We start from the raw sequence: 25,925 nt of genomic DNA, 5'->3' as shown, positions 1-25,925 counted from the left end.
CACTGGTCTAAGTTTTGTGATAAGCTTCTAATTAGGTTAGTCATTTATTTTAAGGTTAGAGTCTCGGGTTGAGGGGAGTGTTTGGCGTTTTGAGGTAAGGAAAACACTTTTTTTTATTCAGTCATTTCTGGAAATCTGCCTAACCTAATCTAAGAAAAGGGGTGGGCGGTTCATCCATATCCTTAACTAGGCAAGGGCCATTTTACAGTGCCCAAGAGTGGACTTTTCCTGAGCATAATTGTAATTTCCCATTTCCCCTTACCTTTCAAAAACTTCTGGTGGCCTTTTATTACTAATGATGCTTTATACCTGCTTGGATTCCTTTGAGATTTGATAGAGTGATGGATCACTGATGATAACGTTACACACCTGGATTCAGTTCATAATTTTAGAATGTGAAGGTGTATTTTTGAACCTCAGCTATGTCAGTCTCCATCTCAGTGGTACAGGAGTGGGATCTAGAATGGTGACCTACATTTAGCCCTACTAAAGTTTAATAAGTATGCTCAATAAAGGGCAGGGTATCATGCTAACATGAAATCCAGTTCAGCCCAAGGATAGGTATTCTATAGATGGGCAACCAGCTGAAAGGTTAACTTGTGGAACTAGGACCTGACAGTGTGATAGTTTTACTCTGAGGCCCAGACCTCTGCTGCGTTGCCCAAAAGCATTTGGACAGAGGATCTTCAGGCCAACGTCCATACAAACGTTAAAAATGACCTGCAGTGCTATGTGCAGTGGGATAGGGCGTAGTGGGGACAGATAAGGGCCAGTCTTTGTCCCTGTCCCCAGTGGCTTTCAATACCAAAAGCCAACAGTCTGCACCTCTTTCTGAGGAGCAGCTAATGAATATTAAAAACACTTCAACCTGTGAATGTCCACTCCCTAATTTCTACAGCTGCTTGTTGTATCTAGCAATTAGGATTTCTGCAACATTTTTGTGATTAGTATTCTTAACAATCAGCCAATCTATTACTCAGTTACCTGGGTTATATTGCTGGTAAAACCCTTTATATAATAGAGGTTTTTGCCCTGGGCTATCCAGTTCATCTCTTTACCTACCAAAGTAGGTAAAAGCCAAAGGGATATATAGTGCAGAAGATATTGGAGGTATGAAACAACTAAGGTTTCATTTAACTTTTCTGAAAGTAATTGACATTTAAAAGTAGTAAAAATGTAGTTTTATTAATCAACTACAGTCACAATACAATCATTATAGATTTCCCCTTCCGTATTCATCCCACCAAACACAAAACAGAGTAGTGTGTCAGTCTGACTTTCTTCACGAGAGTCACCACCTTCGGTTACTCCTTTCTCAGTGGAATCCCCTTTCTCAGCAGCACAGTTTAGAGTGGCAGAATTTGAATCTTCTTTCTCAGAAGTACATGTCACTGGCCATGGAATGATACACATGGAATGGTCCAATCGTCCAGGGGGTAGAAAAGTATCAAATTTAAGCAAGGTCCAATGCTGCTTTTCTATTTTGGAAAAAAAAAAAAAAAGGGTCTGTGTTAAGAAATTTCCAGAAATGCTCTGTGATGTGCTGTGTCACCTGAGCCCTAACAGAAACAGGAAATAAAAGGGGAAAACCCCTAATGGCACTGTTACTGCTTTGATGATGTCATTCCCTAAAAGTCTGGTTGTCATTCTTTTGGATTTAGATGTGGAGGGACCAAAATGAAAGACCAAAGCATTGTGATACTTTTCAAAGAATGGTCACATTTGCTTAAAGACCCACAGCGAACAACACCTGCTCACCTATGTGATACTGGTACATTGTGCCCAGGGCTCCAGTGGGAGTCATCCCTCCAAAGATATACAGGTGCTTTCCTACAGCCACAGCTGAGTGGGCAGCACAGCCTGTGGGAGCTGCCCCAGTGGGACTTAGCTTCTGCCACTTCATGTCACCTGCCAAGAGATAGAAAGTGTTTAGGTACAACATGGCCTAGACTGTGGTTTCAAACTTAACCTGTCAGACTCCTGCAGTTTGCAAACCAATCACTGAACTTCATTCACTGAGAGCTCTGAGAGATCCTATAGCAAGGTTTGGTGTGCACAAAAATCACTTGGGGGAGCTGAAATTCTGTTTGGCTAGTCCAGGGAGGGAGGGAGGGGCTCAGTAATCTATAATTTTAACAAGCATCCCAGGTGATTCTGATGTGGGTGGTCTTTGGAGCACACTGAGGAATGTGATCCGGTCTTTGGTGACCATCACCATTAAGTATTTTGGAGCCCAGAAGTAGGTGAGGTTCCAAGTGTGTGTGTGTGTGTGTGTGTTTTGTGTGTGCAAGCATGCCTGTATGTGCACACACGTGCATGTTTGAAATACAGTTCCTTAGAAAGCAACTTTGTGAGTACTGGCTAGACACTAAGTATCTTGCTTACTTCATTCTCTTAATAGCGGTATGCAATTGCTATTACTTCTGCCTACCTTCTTTCTTCTTAAAGATGAAGAAATAGGATTAGAGAGGGAAAGAGGCTTGTCGGAGATCCCACAGCTAGCAGGTGGCAGAGCTAGAATTGTACTCAGGTCTGACTCCAAAACCTGTGTTCTCTATGCTGTAACGTGCTGCCTCAGCACCTATTTCCAACCTATTTCTGCAGGTAGTTGCAACTTTTCAGACAAGAATTTAAATGAGGCAGGATATCACTGGATTTTAGGTTTTAGAGAACTACCTGGGTTGGAAAGGAGGAAAAATAGTTAGGAAGTAGTTCCTTGCACAAGAGAAAAGGACTTTCTTTTTTAAAATAAGCATTAAGGGACTTCCCTTGTGGTCCAGTGGTAAAGAATCCACCTTCCAATGCAGGGGATGCAGGTTTGATCCCTAGTCAGGGAACTAAGATCCCATGTGCCGTGATGCAACTAAGCCCATGCGCCGCAACTACTGAGCTCGCGCGCCTCAACTAGAGAGCCCCCGTGCCGCAAACTACAGAGCCCACGCTCTCTGGAGCTGTGCATCACAACTAGAGAAGAGAAAACCCACACGCCACAACTAGAGAGAAGCCCGTGCGCTGCAAAGAAACATCCCACATGCTGCAATGAAGATCCCATGTGCCGCAACTAAAACTCAATGCAGCCAAAAAAAATTTTTTTTAATTAAAAAAAATTTTTTTAAAGAAAAAACTAAATAAAATAAGCATTAAAACTCTGTTTGACTGCTTGCAAGGAATGCTTCTGTGAAGATATTTTCCATCTGTCAGTTCAAGGCAGGGGTCCAGCAACTCAGAGTTGGAAGGTAGAATCACCCAGTCCAGTCAAATATCCTAGGCAATGCAGGAATCCAAGCCAGTGTCAGCCGGCCTCAGATGTCACCAAACCAGAGAACCTATTGTTTGGCAAGGTAGCCCGATACACTGCACAGCAGTTCTCATGCATTCTGCCCATAGTTCCAATTCCTGTCGTCTGGAGCAACGCAGAACATATTCATTTGTTCATCTGTCCACTTTTTTTTTAATATTTTAAATTTTTTTGGCCGCACTGTGCGGCATACAGGATCTTAGTTCCCCAACCAGGGATCGAACCCATGCCCCCTGCAGTGGAAGCGCAGAGTCTTAACCACTGGACCGCCAAAGAAGTCCCTATCTGTCCACTCTTAACAGATATGCACTCATCACTCGCGACCTGCCAGACACTGTGCTCAATGCTGGAAATATACTGGCGGAAAAAAAGAGACAAAGTCCCTGCCCTAAAGGAGCTCATGGTCTGCAAGAATGATCCAGAAAGAGTCCAGGCTCTCTAGGGCACATCAGCCCTTCAGACACTTAAAGACAATTCTCATGTTATCCCTAACTTTCCTCTTCTCAGTGTTTTTAACAATTTAGCGTGACAGTTCTGGTTGTCCACCTCCAGACACACTCTAGAAGTTATCCATGGGGTTAACGGGTATTGCTTGAAAGAAATCCAGTCGGGAAACACAAAGCATAATGAATTTTAATGAAAGAGCAGGGTTGTTGGAAGGATAAGAAATAATGGGTAGGTACATGGCAAACAGAAATACGTGCTTTTATTGTTATTTCTTATTATTATTCAGGCCACATTTCACAGAATCTAGTGAAGATTCTGCTGGCTGGTCAAGAGCAAGGCTCTAGTCAATCAAAGCATATTTTATTTAATCCTAAGCAGACAAGCCCCCATGCTCTCCACCCTACTTACTGATATCAATGCAATGGAGATCATCATAGAAATTGTCTGCTGCCAAGCCTCCATGGATGAAGAGCTTTGTCCCTGCTGCCACCATCACATGACCGTGCCGGGGGGATGGAGGTTTTCCAAGTGTCTCTGGTTGTGACCAGGTCAGGGTATCTAGAAAAATAAATTCAGTGATATTAGATGACAAAGCTATGAAGAAAGAACACGAGAAATATAACTAAGCCTCACCTCCCAGCAAGCAGAGATGCTCCAAGCAGAGAGGGACCTGGGGGGTCATTCACTGCAACTTGCCAACCCAACCCAGGCCTCCCTCCGTCCACAGCCTTTACAGCCTCTGCTGGTACACATCCAGGGCTGGAGAATTCACTGCCTAATATGCCTGCCCCTTCTACTGGGCATTAAGGAACCACTTCTTGCTTTGAATCAAAAAAAGACCTCCCTTAAGTTTCTTCAACCTAGAACGGCCCCAGAGTTAAAAAGAATGAGTCTACTTCTGGGACAGGCCTTCAGAGGTTTCTCTTTTTTAAGACAATATTCTTAATTGATTTGCTGGAAGGGTGGGGAAAAAAATAGACTACTTTTAAAGTTAGCAGGGCTTCCTGAAGTGGTTGTATAGGATAATGGTTAGAGGATGGGATTTGGAGTTAAAACCAGGTTATTTCACTGAATAACTATGTGGCCTTGCACCAGTTAATTCTATAAGCTTCAGTTTCTGTAGTTGTAAAATGAGGAGAAACTACCTGATAATACCTACCTCTCAGGGTTGAAGTGTGGATTAAATGAGATAATGTATAGAAAGCACAGGCACAGAGAAAGTACTCAATACATGAGAGTTATTAATATGGGTATGATCCAAATAGTGCAGATGTATTTTACCTGTTGAAAACCCTTCATATCTTCAAAATTGTACATATATAGAATTCAGGAAAATCAATCATTTCAACATACCAGATAAGTCTTAAAGGAGTGCTACAAAAATTATCTGAGACAAAAGCCTGCCAAACAAGTTATCTCTGAATTACCATTTGTGACATGCCTGAAGGTTGTTCAAGGAGCCCCCAGAGTTCCAAAGAATACAATCTGAAATAATCAGAAAAAGTTTATGCCTAAATATGTTTACCACAGCATTGTTTGTAATAGAGAAGAACTGGAAATAGCCTAAGTCCATCAACAGGTGAATGGGTGAGTTATTGCTACAGTCATGATAGAATACTATGTATTCATTAAAAACATTGAAAAAACTTTGTGATTACAGGGGAAATGCTTAAGTGAAAAATACAGGATACAAATAGTACACCTAGAATTATCTCTGCTATTTAAAAAAAAAACACCGTAGTTGTACTGAAATGTTAACAATTTTGGGGTGATAGTATTTTTTATATATATACATATATATATATACGTATATATTTTTTTCTCTTACAGTTTTTTTTTTTTAAAAAATTTATTTATTGATTGATTGATTGATTGCTATGTTGGGTCTTCGTTTCTGTGCTAGGGCTTCCTCTAGTTGCGGCAAGCAGGGGCCACTCTTCATCGCGGTGCGCGGGCCTCTCACTATCGCGGCCTCTCTTGTTGCGGAGCACAGGCTCCAGACGCGCAGGCTCAGTAGTTGTGGCTCACGGGCCGAGTTGCTCCGCAGCATGTGGGATCTTCCCAGACCAGGGCTCGAACCCGTGTCCCCTGCATTGGCAGGCGGATTCTCAACCACTGCGCCACCAGGGAAGCCCTCTCTTACAGTTTTATATATTCAAAACCAATATTATTTAAAATTTTAAAACCGCTTTAAAAGAATCACACAGTCCATTCTTTCTGGATAAAGTCATACTGTGACGTGTCTTAATTCTTAATTTAAACTTTGTAAGTTCGAAATTTTGCTTATTGCCTTTTCTCAAAAAAGGCTGCAAAAACACTCATGAAAATTATTTTTGTCACATGCTATTTGTAAAGTATTATTCATAAATGCCCACTAGTAAGAGGAAGAAATGTAAATAAATACTACTTAGACAAAAATTTGGCAAGAGGTCTCACAATTTTAAATGTTCATACCATTTTGACCCTACGTAATTCCACTCCTTAGCATCTAGTCCATATTAAATTGTTGTAACATGTGCAGAAATTAATGTATATATTCACTGTAACACTGTCAGCAAAAAGGTCAGTCAATAGGAAAATGACTGAATGAATAGGGATTCCCACACAAAGATATGCTTTGCAAGGAAATTTCTGACTTAGGAAAGATCCATGATGTGTGATCAAATGAAGGAATAATAATGATAATACAATGATTATTCATTAGGTGCTTCCTATGTGTTAGGCACTGTGCTATGCACTGTATCACATTATCTCATTTAATCTTTCCAACTCTTTGTGGTAGGCACTATTACTATCTCTATTTTACACATCAGCAAACTAAGGCCTAGAGAGATTAAGAAATTAGTCTAAAGTAATACAGAAACTAGATGTCAGATCTGGTCCTGAGTCCCTGTCCTATGGCTTCAAAGTTTATACTTTCGACTAGTACTAAGATCTGCCCTTAGACCTGCAAAAGTAAGAGGCAGACCAACATTTATAATTTAATAATTCTATGTGTGTGTTTTAAAGTTTTTATATAATTTCAAAATCCATAGAAAATTCATAGATGTTCATAAACACATGTGCATATGATTTATAATTGTACAGGAAAATCTGGAGGTAGACATTAGGAATGGCTAACAGTGTTTACCTCTGTCTGGGGAGTGGGAAGGAAAGGTGTAAGGGGTAACATTTTACTTTTTTGCTTTATAAACTATACTGTTTAAATTTTTAAAATTGATCAATTATTCCTTTTTAAATGCAAATTTTGCTATGGGTAGAAGATATCAGCTAAGAGATATACTGAAGAAGTCTAGAAGTGAGACACACAGCCAGGTTGTCATTTTCTAACCTCTGCTTCCTTCATCGGGTAAGCTGCAGGCCGGGGTAACCCTGACCAGGTAAGTGGCAGCCCCAGGGTTCCCCCGAGTCCATACTTGCATCAAACACATGCAGCTTCACATCCTGCACGGGCTGGGCGCCTCTCTCTCCGCCCCCAAAGACATACAGCTGGTTTCCGATGGTTGCCGATGATGTGTGGAATGTTCTTGGGGATGGGGGTGGGCTGGTCACCTTTGGCGTGGTCCAAGTCCTCGTTTCTGGTCCACAGAGAAGGTAGGTATCTAAAACACCCAGGCTGAGGGGCCTCTGACATCAACTCTGGGGCTGGGCAAGGTCATTTTGCAAACCCCAATCCTTAAGGCGGACAGTGTAGGTCTAGGCGGGGATCTCATGCCACCAAATTCAAGGAGGGGTAGGGGGCAATACTTAGAGTTTGTCCAGATAGACCCAAATTCCCAAGACTGAAAAGCCACAAGTACAATTAAGAATGAGGCCAGTTTGTTTTTGGAGGCCTTCAAACATCCTCTCTGAACCCTACTCCCCTTTGATGACTGAGTACCCTGCCCTGTGCCCATTCAGAGGAGCCCAACAGCTGCTAAAATTCATTCCCACTAGATGCAAGAAACTAAATGTGCCAAGTTTCTCAGGATATGTGGCCACTAAAAGAAAGTAGACAATATTATTACAGCTTCAGTAGTAGCAGTAATTGTCCCTACTACACAGTAAGTGCTAAATAAATACTAGTTTCCCCATTTTACAGATAAGGAATTGAAGCAGAGACAGATTAAGTCACTCATTTAAGGTTACATGGCTAGTAAATGGCTGAGTTGGGATTCAAATTCTGTTTCAACACCACCAAGATCTATGTATTTTCCACTCTTCTGACTTGAAAATAAAATTTCACCACGTGGGTAGGTGTACAGAAGCTTATTTCTTTTCAGAATGAAGCATGAATTTTATAGAAACACAAGCGGTAACTGAGCACCTCCCTTGTGCAGAATCATTGCCCTGAGCACTCTGCCATCCCCACTATCCTCAGTCAACCCTGGGAGGCGGGTGGAAAGTATCTCCACTTTGCAGATGAGGGAACTGAAGCTCAGAAAGTCTAAATCCTTTCTCCCAGGTCACAGTGTTGGTGAGTAGTAGAGCAGGGCTCTGAACACAGATCTGTCAAAACTCCCGTACTTATTCCACTACAACACACTAGGAATTCTTCCTCCCTCCCTTCCTCCCTCCCTCCCGTGCCACATGGCTTGTGGGATGTTAGTTCCTCAACCAGGGATTGAACCTGACCCCACGGCAGTGAAAGTGCCAGGGAATTCCCAGGAATTATTTCTTGACTGGGAAATTCTGTGCCTTTTGTAAAGGTCTTCATTCAGTATACAAAGTGGCGCACGAAGCATGTGTAATATGTGTGGGACTCAAAACATGAGCCTGGAGACCAAACAAGTCTCAGCCTATATCCAAAACATAATGGGGACTTCCCTGGTGGTCCAGTGGTTAAGATTCCACGCTTCCACTGCAGGGGGCACGGGTTCGATCCTTGATTGGGGTACTAAGACCCGCAAGCTGCATGGCCAAAAAAAAGAAAAAACCCAAAACAAAGCATAACGTAATTGTCTCTATAGCTACAGATCTTGGATAGCTTTTGGATTTTAGGGGGAGTTAGAAGGGGCACAACCTCCAGGGTCAGAAGATCCTGGGATGGTGTGGCTGCCAAGCCAAACGTTAGCACAAATAATACGAAAGGAGTCCTAAGCCAGATGAGTGACTCGCCTTAGTAACAAACGCAACTAATGATTCACTTACATCTTTCATATTTCCTGGGCATGGTGTCAAACTATACTTTCTAGGAGAGAAAAAGGATCTGGTGGAAAATCAATTCCTTTGACAAAAGCTTTCCAAATTCTCACTGTATTTTATTTAAATAGATGCCATCACTGAAAATCAAAGGAACTGATCTCCATCCAATCTAAAACTGATTTCCATCTGTCGAACCATAGCTACATCAACCACAACAACAATTATTGAGCATTAAGTATGTGCCAGATTTGAGTTAATTTAAATTCTTGCCAAACTTAACAAGGTAGGAACTGTTACTATCCCAAAACGACAAAGACCAGCTGTTGTAAAAATAAATCTGTTATCGATAGAGGGAACTGGGCAAGAGTTGACTGTTCTGTGAAAAATGTCCAGATTACTAGTAATTAACAAAATGCATATTTAAACAATTAGATACAAGGGTTTTTTTTGCCTATCAAATTAGCAGTGCTTAAAAATGATAAATTCGATACTGGTCAGGAGTGAAACAAGAACTATTAAACACAGTTGGAGAGAGGATAAGTTGAAAAAAATCTTTCTGGATAGGGAATTCCCTGGTGGTCTAGTGGTTAGGATTCTGGGCTTTCACTGCCGTGGCTTGTGTTCAATCCCTGGTTGGGGAACTGAGATTCCGCGAGCCACGCAGTGCAGCCAAAAAGAAAAAAAGTTAAAAAAAAAATCCTTCTGGAGAGCAATTTGATAGCATGTACTAAAAGCCTTAAAGTCCAGTGTTTTATCTAGTTCTTTTATTTCTGGGCATGAGTTCTAAGACAATAATTTTTTTTTTTTTAAACATGGAAGAACTTTTTTTTCTTTTTATTTATTTATTTTTGGCTGTTTTGGGTCTTCGTTGCTGCGTGTGGGCTTTCTCTACTTGCAGCGAGCGGGGTCTACGCTTCGTTGCGGTGCCCAGGCTTCTCGTTGAGGTGGCTTCTCTTGTTGCGGAGCATGGGCTGTAGGTGTGCGGGCTTCAGTAGTTGTGGCTCGCGGGCCCAGTAGTTGTGGCTCGCGGGCTCTAGAGCACAGGCTCAGTAGTTGTGGCGCACGGGCTTAGTTGCTCCACAGCATGTGGGATCTTCCCGGACCAGGGCTCGAACCCGTGTACCTTGCACTGGCAGGTGGATTCTTAACCACTGCACCACCAGGGAAGCCCCTAAGGCAATAATCTGAAATACAGTCAATGATTTCTGAACAAAGATGTTCACTGCTTTGTTATTTATAATGATAAAAATCTGAAGACAACCTATATGTTAAAAAAAAAAACCAGGGGAATTATGGTATTGTCATAAAAATTGAGGGACTTCCCTGGTGGTCCAGTGGTAAAGAATCCACCTTACAAAGCAGGGGACGCGGGTTCGATCCCTGGTCAGGGAACTAAGATCCCACATGCCACGGGGCAACTAAGCCCTTGCACCTCAACTAGAGAGTCCGCGTGCCGCAAACTACAGAGCCCATGCGCCCTGGAGCCTGCGTGCCACAACTAGAGAGAGAAAGCCCACAAGCCACAACTAGAGAGAAGCCCATGCGCCACAAGGAAAGATCCCATGTGCCGCAACTAAGACCCAATGTAGCCAAAAATAAATTAAATAAATAAATAAATAAATCTTAAAAAAGTGTGATGCAGCCATTAAAAATGATTTCAACAAAGCCTTATTAATAGGGAATTATTTCTGTGCTAATTATGAAATTAAAAAGAAAAAGATACAAGAGCGTAGTGGTGAAATAGGATGATCTCAGGTTTATAAAAATGCAGAGAAAAGACAGAAAGGAAGTACACAGAACTGTTATTAATAGCCTTAGGTCACAGGATTGTGGATGGCTTTTGTCCACTTATTTACACTTTTCAAATATTTTACAATGAACATAAATTATATTTATAAAGAGAAAAACAACAACAAAAAATGTTTTTAACTGACAAAAAGTCAGGTCCACCTCCCATGGGTGGTTCAGCAACATCCTCGCAGTAGTGATGTCCCCAAACTGCTTCCTCTGTGATAAAACTGCCAGTGAGACTAGTCAGGAGCTTTGCACTTTTTGACTAAAAGAAACATACTAGGAGGATCTAGATCAGGGTTTCTTAACTTTGGCACTACTGACATTTTAGACTATATAATTCTTTATTGTGAGGGGCCTTCCTGTGCATTACAGGATGTATGGCAGCGTCTCTGGCCTCTACCCAGTTGATTCCCTGCCCCGAGGTGTGACATGGCCAACTGTCCCCTGGGGGGCACCATCGCCCCCATTTGAGACCTCCGCTGTAGGTGACTTGGGTTCTAACCTGCCCCAGTCCCTGGCTCCCTGGTGACTTTAGGAAAGTCACTTCCCCTTGTGAGACCTGGGTTGCCCACTTGGCATAGCTTTTCTCTGAAGTCTCTTCCAGCTTTGGCTTTTAAGAAATGGATAATTTGTACACGTTATGAGGAAAACAAAATGTAATTCTATTATTTTCAGATTCTGCCAGAAGTTAAAATTTCTATTTTCTATGAGGTCAGCAAAGTTAAATGGATTAGTCAGTACAATCCACATGGGCTTTGGTACAGGAATTGGAATTGGATTTATTTATTCATTTTGGTAAATAAATAACCTTTGGCTACTTACCAGGATTCAGAACTTGTAGGCAATTTCGATTTCCTGACTGGTCGGCACCTCCAAACACCCAGATGCTGTGAGGTGTGCAGGAGGGAACAAAGCTGGCATGCTCGTACCGGGGCAAGAGGCCCTCCGAGGTGGCTAAATCCCACTGGTGTGTTCCTAGAAAACATTTCACCCAGTTCCTAGATTGGGGCTGCCAATGGCTTATACTGGTTAACAAACTTGGGGGAGGGTACTGAGGAGAAAAGGGTCAAAAACATAAGTGAACAACCATCAGATCACTTAAAGGGAATGTGGTCAACCTCCAAAAATTTTTATATCAGACACTTGTTGGGGGGGACGTCTGACTCGTCCATAAACCCTCTTCTACGGGAACTGTCCCCACTCTCCCAACCCCAGGGATAGATCCCAGGAGACTTGGTTGTACTACACCTTGACTTTCTAGGCTTAGCTGATAGGGTCAAAGGTAGTCACGACCCAAAACGGGCCAATCAGATCCTCTCTCCCAAGAATCTGGAATTCAAATAGATTTCTGGGTTTGGGTGGCCATCTTCTACCATGTGTGGAGAAGGAGAGAAAGCCAAAGTATGGGGAAGAGAAGAATGAAACATCTACATAAAGAAGCATATCTCTCCACAGAGAGTGGGGGAGGAAGTAGATGGTTTTTGACAGCTTTCTAATTCTTGCTTCCACTCTCTCCTGAGGCTAGGCCAAATCTCCTGCCTTTGGATTCTCTTTCTTTCTTTTTTTTTTTGCTGGTTTAAGAGAGTTTCTATTACCTGCAAGTAAATGACTTCTGGCTAAAACAATTTCACAGACTATTAATACCTAACTTATTAGTTATTTTAATTAGTAAACCACTTACATATGACCTTTACAGGCATTATCTTGTTAGATCATTACAAGTGCCAAGTGAAGCAAGTTATTATCCCTATTTTATGGGACACTGAAGCCCAGATGGTTTAGGTGGTTTAGCCAGAGTCACAAAGCTAGTAATAGGTCACGACAGAATTGTAACTGTACTAGACAGCAAGCTTCTTGAGAGCTGAAAGAGATTTAATTTACCTTTGATTTCCTAGTACAGGGTGTAGAAATTCAAATGCCTACAGAGGACTGGAGGAAATTGGAGAATGAGAGCCCCACTGATAGGTGGCAGCTCAGTTACAAAAAACTGTCACCATGTAGACATACAGGCGTACTGATGCCAGATCTTCCAAGATTATCAAGAGAGGCCAAACCACTTCAAGTTTTACATGCAGACTCTCCTGCACATTTGGTTAGTAAACAACTGAGATCAAAACAATACACAGGGGCATCTCTGGTGGTGCAGTGGTTAAGAATCCGCCTGCCAATGCAGGGGACACGGGTTCGAGCCCTGGTCCAGGAAGATCCCACATGCCGCAGAGCAACTAAGCCCGTGCACCACAACTACTGAAGCCTGCGCGCCTAGAGCCCGTGCTCCACAACAAGAGAAGCCACCTCAATGAGAAGCCCACGCACTGCAACGAAGAGTAGCCCCCGCTCACCACAACTAGACAAAGCCCACGCGCAGCAACGAAGACCCAACGCACCCAAAAATAAATAAAATAAAATAAATAAATTTATTAAAAAAAAAAAAACAAGAGTAGACAGCAACGTTACACACGGACCTAACAAAACATGTAACAGGGCTTCCCTGGTGGCGCAGTGGTTGAGAATCTGCCTGCCAATGCAGGGGACACGGGTTCGAGCCCTGGTCTGGGAAGATCCCACATACCGCGGAACAACTAAGCCCGTGTGCCACAATTACTGAGCCTGCGCGTCTGGAGCCTGTGCTCCGCAACAAGAGAGGCCGCGATAGTGAGAGGCCTGCGCACCGCGATGAAGAGTGGCCCCCACTTGCCGCAACTAGAGGAAGCCCTTGCACAGAAACGAAGACCCAACACAGCCCAATAAATAAATAAATAAATAAATAAATAAATAATAATTAAAGGTGCTAATAATTAAAAAAAAAAAAAAAGCTTTAAAAAAAACCAAAAAAACATGTAACAAAACACCAATTTTCTTCTGCCATTGTGTGGTACATAGTAGTCGCTCATTCATTCATCCAAATACTTATAAAGCACCTACTCTGCGCCAGGCACTGTGGTAATGGCTGGGGACACAATGAGAAGCAATATAACCATGCCATTATAACCATGTTCCCTGTTTCCAAGGAGCTTATACTCTGGTGGGGAAGACAGACAACAAACAATCACATGTGAAAAGGGCTGTGAAGGGGGATAAAGATGGGAAAGTACAGGATACTATGGAAACACAGAGAGTGGTTGTGTCATTGTGATTTACATTAAGAAATACATATTTGGTCTTCATCTCTTCCAGGCACAGAGCTCTGAAAATCCTTGTGATGACCTAAGTGATAAGACTGATAAAGGTGTCTTTTATTATTGATAACAAACCCCCTGTCAACCACACCTGAGTTTATGTTAATGAGGTGACTTTTGGAAAGCCCCTAAGGATGGGAGCTGGTTGCCAGGGGAACTAACCATGACATTACAGGGTTAGAACTTTTCAGCCCCAGACAGTGCCCCCTACCCCCAACTCCGGGGAGAGGAGAGGGCCGGAGGGTTGACAATCACCAATGGTCATAACTTAATCAATTATCCCTCCATAAAAAAGGAGAGGTTGCAAGAGCTTCCAGGTTGGTGAACTCATGGAGGTATTGCAAAGGTGGGGCACCTGGACAGGGCACGAAGTGCCTCTTCCCACATACTTTGCCCTATGCATCTCTTCTATCTGGCTATTTTCTGAACTCTGTGAGCTTCTCTAGCAAATTAATGGAACCTGAGTTAGGTGACATGGGAACCTCCCATTTATAGTTGGTCGGTCAGAAGCACAGGTGGACTTGTGATTGGCATCTGAAGGGGAGCAGGGAGAGTCTTGTGGACTGAGCCCTTCACCTGTGGAATCGGATGCTAATTCCAGGTAGAACTGAACTGAGTTGTAGGACGTCCAGCTGGTGTTGCAGAATTATTTGGTGTGGGGGGAAATCCCCACACATCTGTCAGTCAGAAGGGAAGTACGGAAGACTAGCGTTGAGAGGAGGCATGGGAATAGAGAAGGAAAACAGAAGAGTCTCTCCTTTACAGTGGCAGTGCCTAAACTAGTCCTAAACTAGTGGCAGATGTATCAGGGCAACGTTCCTGATGAAAGTGTCATTTAACTGGGATCCGACAGATGAATAGTAGCCAGATGATAAGGAAAAGGAAGAGCCTTCCAAGCAGAGGGAACAATACAGTAAGTCCCTTACATACGAACCTTTGAGTTGCAAACTTTCATGTCCAAATCACTTAAGTTTGTTCACATGTCTGGCGTTATCTGTAAAAGTTGGGTACCTAGGCTAATTTTGTCGGACTTAAGAACAAATTGGATTGGCTTCCTTGGTGGTGGAGTGGTTAGGAATCCGCCTGCCAATTCAGGGGACATGAGTTCGAGCCCTGGTCCAGGAGGATCCCACATGCCGTTGAGCAACTGAACCCGTGCGCCACAACTACTGAGCTTGCGCTCTAGGTCCACGAGCCACAACTGCTGAAGCCCGTGCACCTAGAGCCCACGCTCCACAACAAGAGAAGCCACCGCAGTGAGAAGCCCGTGCACCGCAATGAAGAGCAGCCCCCGCTCGCTGCCACTAGAGAAAGCCCACGTGCAGCCCACGCGCAGCAATGAAAAAACCCAACTCAGCCAAAAATAAAAAATTAAGGAAAAAAAAGAACAAATTGGACTTACGAATGCGCTCTTGGAACAGAACTCATTCTTATGTAGGGGATTTACTGTATATGCAAAGGGTTGGAGACCAAAAGAGTTCAAGGAACTGAAGGATATTCAGTGGAGCAAGTGTGGGTTTGGGGGAGCTAAGAAATGAAGTTGGGGATAGCCTGAAATTGGGGAGTGACATGATCAGATTTATATTTTAGAAAATACTCAGCTAAGTAAGGAAAATGCAGTGTACAGGAGGTAAACTTGGAAGCAGGCAGACCAGTGAGGAGGCTGTAGTAACAGTCTAGCTGAAAGATAATGATGCTTGGACTACAGTAGTAGCAGTGCAAGTGGACAGACATGGATGAAAATAAGAGATATCGGGCTTCCCCGGGGGTGCAAATCCACCTGCCAACACAGGGGACACGGGTTCGAGCCCTGGTCCGGGAAGATCCCACATGCCACGGAGCAGCTAAGCCCGTGCGCCACAACTACTGAGCCTGCGCTCTAGAGCCCGCGAGCCACAACTACTGAAGCCCAGGCGCCTAGAGCCCGTGCTCCGCAACAAGAAAAGCCACCGCAGTGAGAAGCCCGCGCACGGCAACGAAGAGTAGCCCCCACTCGCCGCAACCAGAGAAAAGCCCGCACGCAGCAGCGAAGACCCAACACAGCCAAAAATAAATAATAAATAAAATAAATTTAAAAAAAAAATTAAAAAATTTAAAAAAAAGAGATATTTAGGATTTGGTGATTAATTGGCTACGTGGATAGAAGAGGTGGAGGCATCAATGCCTCCCAGAGAAATAGGTGATGAATGAATGGCTGGTTATCCAGGGCTCCATATGGACTCTTTCCCCCAAATCAAGGAGGTCTTGGTTGGGTGGATATATTCCTGGAGTCTGTTGAGACCTTAGGGACCTCTCAGTGATGTTCATTTTCTCAGAGGAAAACCCTGCTGTCTGGTCTGAACTGATAGTCTTAGGAATGGTCATGGCCGGCAGCACAAAGCCCTGCTCTCTGGCCATATAGGGCGTGTGCTCCGCAGCTGCTGGTCTTTTTTTTTTCTGGCCACGCCGAGTGGCAGGCAGGATCCCAGTTCCTCGACCAGGGATCAAACTGCAGTGGAGATGCAGAGTCCCAGCCACTGGACCGCCAGGGAATTCCCCACAGCTGTTGGTCTTACCCAGATCTATGGTGTGCACATCTGAGAAGCTCCTGTTTGGATCTGCTCCCCCAACAATGAAGACCTTCCCTCTCTCGGCATCACCAACAGGGGGCAAATATGAGCAGCTATGGCCAACCCGAGCACAGGGGCTGTCTCCAGCCGGGGTCAAGGTGTACCTGCCAAAGGGAGGGTATATTCAGGAGGCCTGAGCAGAGAATAAATGCAGCGGTATGTTCTTTGCATTCCTCATGGAACAGTCTCACCAGAATGAAGGGTCTTATACATACACAGTCATTTTAAATCATATCCAGCAAAGCAGCATTTTCCTAATTAATGAACAGTACCTTCCCTTTGCACATAACCTTTGACTTTTCAATTTTGTCACTACTTTCATCTCACATTAACTTAATGGGGATGCCCTGGGCTAGTAATTGTCCCCATTTGGTAGAGGGGGAAACTGATACCCAGAAATGTCCAATGGTGTGTCCTGGCACAGGATGGTAGTTATGAACACGATTTGCAAATTCAGACAGACCTAGTTCAAGTCCCAGTTCAAGTGCTTTCTTGATGTGTGCCCTTTTGGAAGTCACTTTACCTTTCTGAACCTTAGTTTTCCTCATTTGTAAAATGAAGACAGCAATAGTTCTCAGCTGTGAAGAATGAGATGCAATCTTGTAACATGGCAGGAAGGACTCAGTTAATGATGGCTAGAGCTTTATGTGTAATCACATGAGAACAGCCCCAAAGCTCTTGTCACTAGTCAGTGATGCTTCCCTCTGCCATGCAATATTCTCCGTCATTCACTGATTCTTTTTTCTTTTTCTTTAATTTAATTTGTTTATTTTTGGCTGCACTGGGTCTTCGTTGCTGTGCGCGGGCTTTCTCTGGTTGCAGTGAGCGGGGGCTACTCTTCGTTGCGGTGCGCGGGCTTCTCATTGCGGTGGCTTCTCCTGTTGCAGAGCACGGACTCTAGGAGTCCAGGCTTCAGGAGTAGTGGCTCGCGGGCTCTGGAGCGCAGGCTCAATAGTTGTGGCGCACGGGCCTAGTTGCTCCGCGGCATGTGGGATCTTCCCGGACGAGGGCTCAAACCCATGTCCCCTGCATTGGCAGGCGGATTCTTAACCACTGCGCCACCAGGGAAGCCCCATTCACTGATTCTTAAGAGCTTTTCCAGATTACTCATAAAGCTCGATCTGATGGAAGCCAAAACCAGGACTTTGAAAAATCAAATACAGGGGCTTCCTTGATGGCGCAGCGGTTGAGAATCTGCCTGCCAATGCAGGGGACACGGGTTCGAGCCCTGGTCTGGGAGGATCCCACATGCCGCGGAGCAACTGGGCCCGTGAGCCACAACTACTGAGCCTGCGCGTCTAGAGCCTGTGCTCCGCAACAAGAGAGGCCACGACAGTGAGAGGCCCGCGCACCGCGATGAAGAGTGGCCCCCACTTGCCGCAACTAGAGAAAGCCCTCGCACAGAAATGAAGACCCAACATAGCCAAAAATTAATTAATTAATTAATTAATTTTTTTAAAAAATCAAATACAGGATCCATTCATTCTGCTCTGGAAAGTTATTCTGAATGCTGACTGAGAAAGCACACTTCTTCAAGCTTTCTGGTTGGAAAAGGAAACTCTGTAGCTGTTTTTCAGGCCCAGTCTTATCTGACCTCTCTGACATGTGGTATTCTTGGCTCTTCCCTCCTTCTCATACCTTTCTCCTGCCCTGGCTTCCCCACACCCATTCCTTTTGGTTCTCTATCCACCTGTCTGGCTGCACTTTCTGTTTCCTTCTCTGACTCCTTTTCCTCCAGCTTTCTCCCAATCCTCATGGGTTCTCTTCTTCTCAGTCTAGGTTTGCTTGCCTCATCAGTTTTATATGTACTGATGGCTTCAATTACCACCCATCTACTGTACATGTTCATCAGTGACTTTCAAATCTCTATTTCTTTTCCAGATCTCTCTTCTGATGTCCAGATTCACACATTCTACATTACCACCTGCATGACCACTAACCACATACCATGCATGCTGCTAACTTCGCTACAACCCTGGATTCACTTAACTTGCACAAAACCCCTCTGGGGACAGTACTACTATCATCATCTGAGGTTTACAACTGAGGACCTGAGGCTTAGAAAGGTTAAATGACTTATTCAAGAGCTCACAGCTATCCAGCTACATGGTGAATAAGACAAAAGAAGTCCCTGCCTTTACAGCACTGACAGACTAGTTGGGAAGAAAAACATTAGACAGATTAATTTCCAAATATCCATTTCATTTCAGTTGTGTTATAAAGGAGTACAGGATATATACAGGATATATAGTATGAGAACATATCACAGGGGGACCCTACCCTGTAAGGAGAGGTAGGTGGGGACAGGAGTGGTCAAAGAAGACTTCCTGAAGGAGCCCCATTTGAACTGAGATCTGAAGTATGAGTAGAAGTTAGCTGGGCAAAGAGAGGGACAAAAGATGGGGGGAAAGGATGATCCAGGTAGAGGGACCAGCACATACAGTTCCTGAGTGGGACAGTGCAAGCCACGTTAAAGGAAGAGAAAGATAACAAAGGCTGAGTAACGGGACTTGAGGTTAGAAAGACAGGCAGGGACAGATCACGCAGGGCCCAGTGGGCCATTTTAAGGACTCTGGTTTTTATCCTAAGACCAATGGAGAGGCACAAAAGGTTTTTAAACCAGGGAATGCCATGATCAGATTTATGATGCGTAGAGAGCAAGAGTGGACGCAGGGAAGCCAGATCAGGGGCTCTCCTCCAAGTTCCTGCAGAAGCATTGCCTCCTCTCTACAGCCCTCTGTGAGCCCTGCTTCAGCACCGGTCACTGTTCCCCCACTACACTGAGACTATTCACCTTTGTACCTGCATCACCTACACAGTGGCTGGCCCTGTCAGGCCAGTGTTAGTTGCTGAACGAAGGGTTGGTTGAACAAGCACTCAAGAAATAGTGAAGCCAGTTTAATCCAAATCCAATTCCCTGAAAATCTTAAAAATGAGTCAGAGCTTGGGGGAAGACACAGTGTTGGAGCTGAGGATGCCAGATGGTCAGTGCCTTACTCTTCCCGGCAAATGGATTTTAATAAGATCAACATCTGCTCTGTGATAATTATTGCCCCACTACCTTTCCTCTGAAGACCTTCTCAGACAGTTTGAGTCTAATTACCAGAAACTGCAGACAGTTTCAACTCTACCCTTTTTCATAGATGATCAAATATGTTAGTAAACTACTCATAAATGAAAAAAAAACTCATGTGTTTCTCTGTTTGAATCCTTCCTTACAGACCATGTTGCTTTCCTGGGCTTGTCTCCAGGCTCCAAGACTGGCAGCTGCTTCATGGTGTCCTATGCCTAAGAAAGAAAGGTACTTTTTAGACATTTACAATTATCTTCTACCTAAAAAACAGAGCAAATCAGGTTACTTGCCTCTTTAAAAATTTTCCTGTTGATGTACCAATTTCTAGGGCCTGATTAATTTGAATAAGCATTACCAACCTTTTGATATAAACTTATATTTGGGAGGCAACTATGACACAACTTTCATAATCCAATTACAGTTTTTTTGTTTTTTGCCTAAAGTTTTCTGTGTCCATGGTTTTCATGGGGAAGGGGTATATATCAAAATAATTTTCAGAGGTCATAAGGTAGTTATGTTTATCAAAAGACAACATTTAAAAAGGCCAAGAAATACTGAACTCTAGGATAAATCCTGGCCTCAGCATGACATTCAAAGCCTTCTGGTCTCAATCTTCTTTTCAGGAAGTCACCTCTACAATTTCTTGCTATATTGAACTGTTCTTACTATATTTGTTCCCCTAAAATGCCAGGCCCTTTCATAACTTGCATCCTGTGCTGCTTCCCTTACCTGAAATGTCCCTTCCCTTCTGGTCAACTATAAAACTCCTAGTCAACCTCCAAAGCCCAGTTCAAATGTCCCCTCCTTAGTGAAACCTTCCCTGATTTGTTGCTTTCCACTTACATCCTCAAGTTACTTTATTCTCTACCTGAAGGTATCTATTAATCTGTCGTCATTGCAGGGATCACCCTGAATGTAATCATCTATTTAAAACGCTCTAGATTCTAGACTAAATGCCACTAGAATAAATTCCAAGCGAGCTGGGCCTCTCGGATTCATTCAGAGAACCAACCAAGCGGCCCGGCATAGAGTAGAAATGAGGGATGAGTGAATGAAGAAAGAAAATGGATGAGATTTCTGGGAGGTGAATGGATAAATCCAATCTTCAGCCTAAGCCACTAACTGCTGTCCCCAAACCCTAAAGCTCAGTGAAGTAAACTTCACCTGGACCGAGACTTCCAGCAGCCGCCCCTGCCAGGTCCATCCCCCAGTCCCATCCCCGCTTGGCAGCGCTAGGGGATAGGAGACAGGGTCAGGAGAGAACAGGATGGTTCCTTTCCGTCAGTGTGGCTGGGCCGGAGCCAGAGGAGGTCTCCCGAGCGCTTTCCACCCGGCCCAGCTCCACTCCCTTAAAGGATGCGGCCCCCCAGCCACCCACCCCGGCAACGCTTCAAACCGGGGTCCCGGAGCCCCCCACCTCCGGACCGCATTACCTGCGGCGGCTTAGGCCAGTCGTGGGCCGTGGCTCCGCCCCAATTGGGGCGGTTCTTGGACCTTCGCCCCTCCTCCAGACCCCGGAAGAGCGCAGCGGCCAACCGCTCTCCACTCCCAGGGCCGGGTCACCAGGGCGCGCCCTTGGAAGGGAGCCGGGAGGGGTCCTAGCGGCTCGGGTTCGACCCAGCTGTGTATTTCTCCAGAGCTGAACTGGCCGGGTCGTCCTGGGGCCTTACCTCCCCGGCTGAGGAAGTAAGCCAGAGCTACTTGGAGACGACTTACAAGCGAAATGCCAGGGGTTGGGCATCCAGTTAGGTGACCCAAATCCCTTGGGCTATTTTAAAGGAGCTAGGATATTTTCAGTTCCAGCGGTTGTTAGAATGGTTTCTGAAAGGGAGAGTTGAGGGTGCTTTCCTAGGTGTGAAATGTCCCTGCGCAGTCTTATTTTTTTTTAATTAATTTATTTTTGGCTGTGTCGGGTCTTAGTTGTGGCACGGAGGATCTTAGTTGTGGCCCGTGTGCTTCTCTCTAGTTGTGGCCTGCGGGTTTTTTCTCTCTAGTTTGGTGCGCAGGCTCCAGGGTGCATGGGCTCTGTAGTTTGTGGCACGCGGGCTCAGTAGTCGTGGCGCACAGGCTTAGCTGTATGTGGGATCTTAGTTCCCTGACCAGGGATCAAACCTGTGTCCCCTGCATTGTATGGCGGATTCTTTACCACTGGACCACCAGGGAAGTCCCCCTGTGCAGTCTTTAGGCCAGTTCAAGCTTTGGCGCCCTAAAGAGCTGACTTATTCCATAATTAGCGTTTGTAACTATAGCAGGCACTATGCTGAACCAGCCAAACCTGGCCCCTGGCCTCCTGGAGTTTACAAACTAGAGAGAGATTAAACAGAAAAACAAATAACTAGGTACCCTGGTAAAAAGTGCAAGGAATAAAAAGTTCATCAAGGGAAGTATCTATTTTTGCGAAAGATACTTTTCTCTGGGCCCCAGTGTCACCGGTCTGTAAAATGGAGCTAATAAGACTTATGTCACAAGGTTATGGTGGGGAATACATGAGCTAATGTATATAAACTGCTTAGTGCCCAGTGACTGGCGCAGAGCTGGTTGTATGTAAAATGTAATGCTATTCCTAGGTGTAAATGAACTCTAGACACCAGTCCTGAGTGAGATGTATTCATCTGCATTACTGTGGTCTCCTTCATAACCATAGGTTCCCTGTGGCTTTCCTGAAAATGGAGAGCTGGCTCACCTATGTCTATGTTTAAGAGAACCACACAATCAGGAGGGCTGAGTTGTTGTATCCTAGGAATTGGAGGAAACAGCTAAGGAAGGAAACCACACGAGCGCCTGCTGCACAGAGCTATGGTAGCAGAGTGGGAAGCAGACAGACATACTTGGGTTCACATCCAGGCTCCCGCACTAACCATCTAACCTTGACATTTGGCAAGTTCACCCTCTCTGAGCTCTAGGTTCTTCATCTCTAGAATGGGAATAGTAATTACCCACCTCAAAGAGGGAGCAGTTGAGAGGATTTGATAGTACAGCTGAAAGGTGAACTTGGTAAATCTTTTCACTACTTGAAACCGTAACAAAAATTTATTGACAAGATGGAATTTGCAGTCTGTAGCTCTTTTTATTGCTCACATATCCTATTCCAAAGACCTGGAGTCTTTGTGAGTTCCCACGTTAATGGAAAAATCTCCACTGACTGTTTGCCAAAGAGGAGTTTCCTGCTCTCTTTCAGGAAAGAAAACTAAGGCCAGGTTGGCTCTGCCATTCGTCCATGTGCATCTAGACGGAGATTTCTGCTCACAGATGCAGAATGCTCTCTCGCCCCCTGTGTCTTTAGGCTAAATCCATTTCAAGGTGCCATGCTGGAGTTGCACATAAACAAGAAAAATTGGAAGAGGTTTGTGGGCAAAATAGCAACTAATTTTCATTGTAGGATCTATGCTTTTAGACTAGAAATCACTTTTCAGGAAGTGCTGGAAAGAACTTTGGAGATCTATTTTTAAACTGGAAGTTGAGGCCCAGAGAAGTTAAAATGACTAACCCACATAAATGGGAGAACAGGAACCCAGATCTCCTGTTTCGTGCAAGGAAGACTAAGAACATATTCCAGTCAGCAAGCTCTGTACACTGTCTCTGTAACACACCACCCAATGTGTCTATCATCTCTTCTAAGAACTCACCCAACTGGGAATGTCAAGAGTGAGGTTCACTGAATGAGGTGGGTCTGCAGGAGGGACCTTCTTACTGCCAGACAGTTTGGTAATGTGAGGACTGCCCCCTATTTTCACTGGAGGGGATTGTCTTCATTACCTACCTGTTCACTGACTTATCAACAAGGGAAGCAATGATGCTGGTGACACCTTCCTTTCAAGCACTTTACTGTTTGTAAAGAACGTTCATATCCATCTCCCTATTTGTCTCCCTTCCCAATTCTGAGACGATATTTGAATAGGATTAATTACCAGTTACTGAGGATCAAAGATGAAAAGTGAATTGTCAGTTTTTCAGAGGACTGTAAAAAAAAAAAAAATCAAACAACAATAGCATCTTTCCCTCATTTGGGGTTTTTTTTCCTCCCAAAAACTCTGAGCATATTATTCCTATACTTTTTTTTCCCCCCTAAAGTCTTAAATGTTACCTCTTCAAAAAGGCCTTTTCTGCTCACCCAATATTCAGAGCTAACACACTGCACTCACTGTACACGACATTGTTTTAAACCCTTTCCATATATTAACTCTGTTTAACCTCAGTACAAGCCTAGAAGGTAAGTATTCTTATCATCTCCATATGAGGCAAGCACTGTTATTATCGCCACATTGGAACTGAGAAAACTGGAGCACAGAAAGGGTACATAACTTTGCCAAAGTCACACAGGGAGTAGTAGAGCCTGGGCTTGAACTCTAGCCATTTGGTGCTAGAGTCTGCACACTTTACCTCCACTATGTTGCCAACCTAAAGTAGGCCTCTTCTACTCCATTTTTCTTACTCACAGCACTCCTTCTTTCCCTTTTTTTCTCTTTTTTTGCCATTAATCATACTTTGTAATTAATTCTTTCCTCATTTACATGTTTGTTATCAGATTGTAAGTGCCATAGGGCAGGGATCATATCTGTCTCATTCACATCATAGGTATTCGTTGAATAAATGAAGAAATCTATGCTTGTGGGCACCATTCTGCAACAGACTGTTAAAAATTAATTTTACTTTGAAACAATTTCATACTTACAGAACAGTTATAATACAAAGAACATCACCCAGAGACCTCAATAAAGTTTCGCCACATGTCGTCAAAATACACTTTAGGGCCAGAGGATCCAGTCCAGGGTCACTTGAACAACAAATATTTACTGAGCACCTGCTACTGTTGGACTATATAACCGTCTCCTAACTGGTCTTTCAGCTGCAATCATTGCCTCCTACAGTCTTACACAGCAGCCAGAGCGACCCTTTTAAAATGAGTTAGATCATGTTACTTCTCTGCTGAAGACTCGGCAATAATTCCCCATTACATCGAAAGTAAAAATCAGTGTTCTTTTCTCTCATCTCCTCTCCTACTCCCCTCACCTTGATCCAACCACACTAATCTTCTTGCCATTTCCCAAAGATTCTAGACATGCTTTTATCTTAGGGCCTCTGCGTCAGCTCCTCTCAAGAATTTGTCTCAAGTAACTGCATGGCTAACTCCCCCACCTCCTTGTTGATTCCTAAACATGCATCACTACATCTCCCTTGCTCTGTTTTTTTTTCCCCCTAGCGCTTACCACTTTTATTATTTTATTTATTTATTTTTGGCTGCATTGGGTCTTTTCTGCTGTGCGCAGGCTTTCTCTAGCTGTGGCGAGTGGGGGCTACTCTTCGTTGTGGTGCACGGGCTTCTCATTGCAGTGGCTTCTCTTTTTGTGGAGCACAGGCTCTAGGCGTGCGGGCTTCAGTAGTTGTGGCACATGGGCTCAGTAGTTGTGGCTCGCAGGCTCTAGAGCACAGGCTCAGTAGTTATGGCGCACGGACTTAGTTGCTCCACAGCATGTGGACTCTTACCGGACCAGGGCTCGAACCCATGTCCCCTGCATTGGCAGGTGGATTCTTAACCACTGTGCCACCAGGGAAGCCCACCACTTTCTAATATACTCTACAGTTATTTACTATATTATTGTTTAATGGTTTATGTTCTGTCTCCTTTACTGCAGTATAGCTACAGGTTGAGGATAGGGATCTTCTTCTATTTTGTTTGCAGAATACCCTAAGCACCTACAACTGTACCTGGCATATAGTTAAGTGTCCAATTAATAGCTGTTGAGTGAAGGAATGTTGAAAGTGTGCTAAGTACCAGGTCCTGTTCTTGGTACAACAAAAAAACTCTCTGCCCTCATGGGACACGCACTGAAGTAGACTTAAGCCACCCAGACCTATTCCAGTCTTGGCTCCCCTGCCTATAGCCTGTGAGATCTGGGCAAGTTACTCAACCTCTCTGAGCCTTCCTTTGCTATCAATCGTTATGAGGATTAGACAGAAAAACAGCATTTGTATAGTGCCTGGGCCTAAGAAGAGCTTTAATATTTGTTTCCTTTCTTTCCAGGCTGGAAAGTTGGTAGCCTGACATCTCTGCCAAGGGTTTAGGCAAGGTTTCTATTAAGGCCTTGGAAAGGTGCAAACAGGTTACTATACGGCCAGGCCTACCCAACTTTTTTTTTTTGGCCCTACCGTGCAGCATGCGGGATCTTAGTTCCCTGACCAGGGAGGAACCCGTGCCCCCTGCAGTGGAAGCGCATAGTCTTAACCACTGGACCGCCAGGGAAGTCCCCAGGCTTACCCAATTTTTAAGTGAAGATATTCTGGTGAGAGAATGCTTACAAGAATCGGAGTGAGAAACCAGGGAATGGCTAGTGTCACCTACTTTGCCATTTTGCATCGGAAAAGCCTCGCTGGGTCCCCAGAGGTGAAAGTCTAGAGGAAGG

At 44.2% G+C, this 25,925-nt stretch overlaps 1 protein-coding gene across 4 annotated transcripts; it reads right to left on the bottom strand.

Annotated features, from left to right (window-relative positions):
- Nucleotides 1–1,166: 1,166 nt before the first annotated feature.
- RABEPK (Rab9 effector protein with kelch motifs) lies at nt 1,167–25,885 on the bottom strand. 4 transcript variants are annotated; one of them, XM_059925607.1, is made up of 8 exons: nt 25,865–25,885; nt 19,675–19,739; nt 16,398–16,555; nt 11,486–11,638; nt 7,162–7,323; nt 4,154–4,303; nt 1,759–1,908; nt 1,167–1,478 (listed from the first exon to the last, which is right to left on the bottom strand). In XM_059925607.1, the coding sequence occupies exons 2-8, from the start codon at nt 19,725–19,727 to the stop codon at nt 1,186–1,188; spliced, it is 1,119 nt and encodes a 372-aa protein (XP_059781590.1). In that variant the 5' UTR covers nt 19,728–19,739; nt 25,865–25,885; the 3' UTR covers nt 1,167–1,185. The 4 variants fall into 4 exon arrangements, with proteins under 4 accessions (XP_059781590.1, XP_059781587.1, XP_059781588.1 ...); XM_059925604.1 differs by lacking the exon at nt 25,865–25,885 and adding an exon at nt 20,958–21,038; XM_059925605.1 differs by lacking the exon at nt 25,865–25,885 and adding an exon at nt 20,689–20,771.
- Nucleotides 25,886–25,925: the final 40 nt, after the last annotated feature.

Source organism: Balaenoptera ricei, chromosome 6, assembly GCF_028023285.1.
Source record: "Balaenoptera ricei isolate mBalRic1 chromosome 6, mBalRic1.hap2, whole genome shotgun sequence".
Lineage (NCBI taxonomy): Eukaryota > Metazoa > Chordata > Mammalia > Artiodactyla > Balaenopteridae > Balaenoptera > Balaenoptera ricei.
This window is presented reverse-complemented; position numbering and strand designations above follow the sequence as displayed.

What these genes read in the sequence shown, in the direction of transcription:
- RABEPK (XM_059925607.1), bottom strand. Translation starts at nt 19,727, where the DNA reads ATGAAGCAGCTGCCAGTCTTGGAGCCTGGAGACAAGCCCAGGAAAGCA. An exon ending in GCTGCATGTGTTTGATGCAA is followed by an intron (nt 4,304 to 7,161) that starts GTATGGACTCGG and finishes TTATTTTTCTAG; the next exon opens with ATACCCTGACCTGGTCACAA. An exon ending in AATGTACCAGTATCACATAG is followed by an intron (nt 1,479 to 1,758) that starts GTGAGCAGGTGT and finishes TTTCCAAAATAG; the next exon opens with AAAAGCAGCATTGGACCTTG.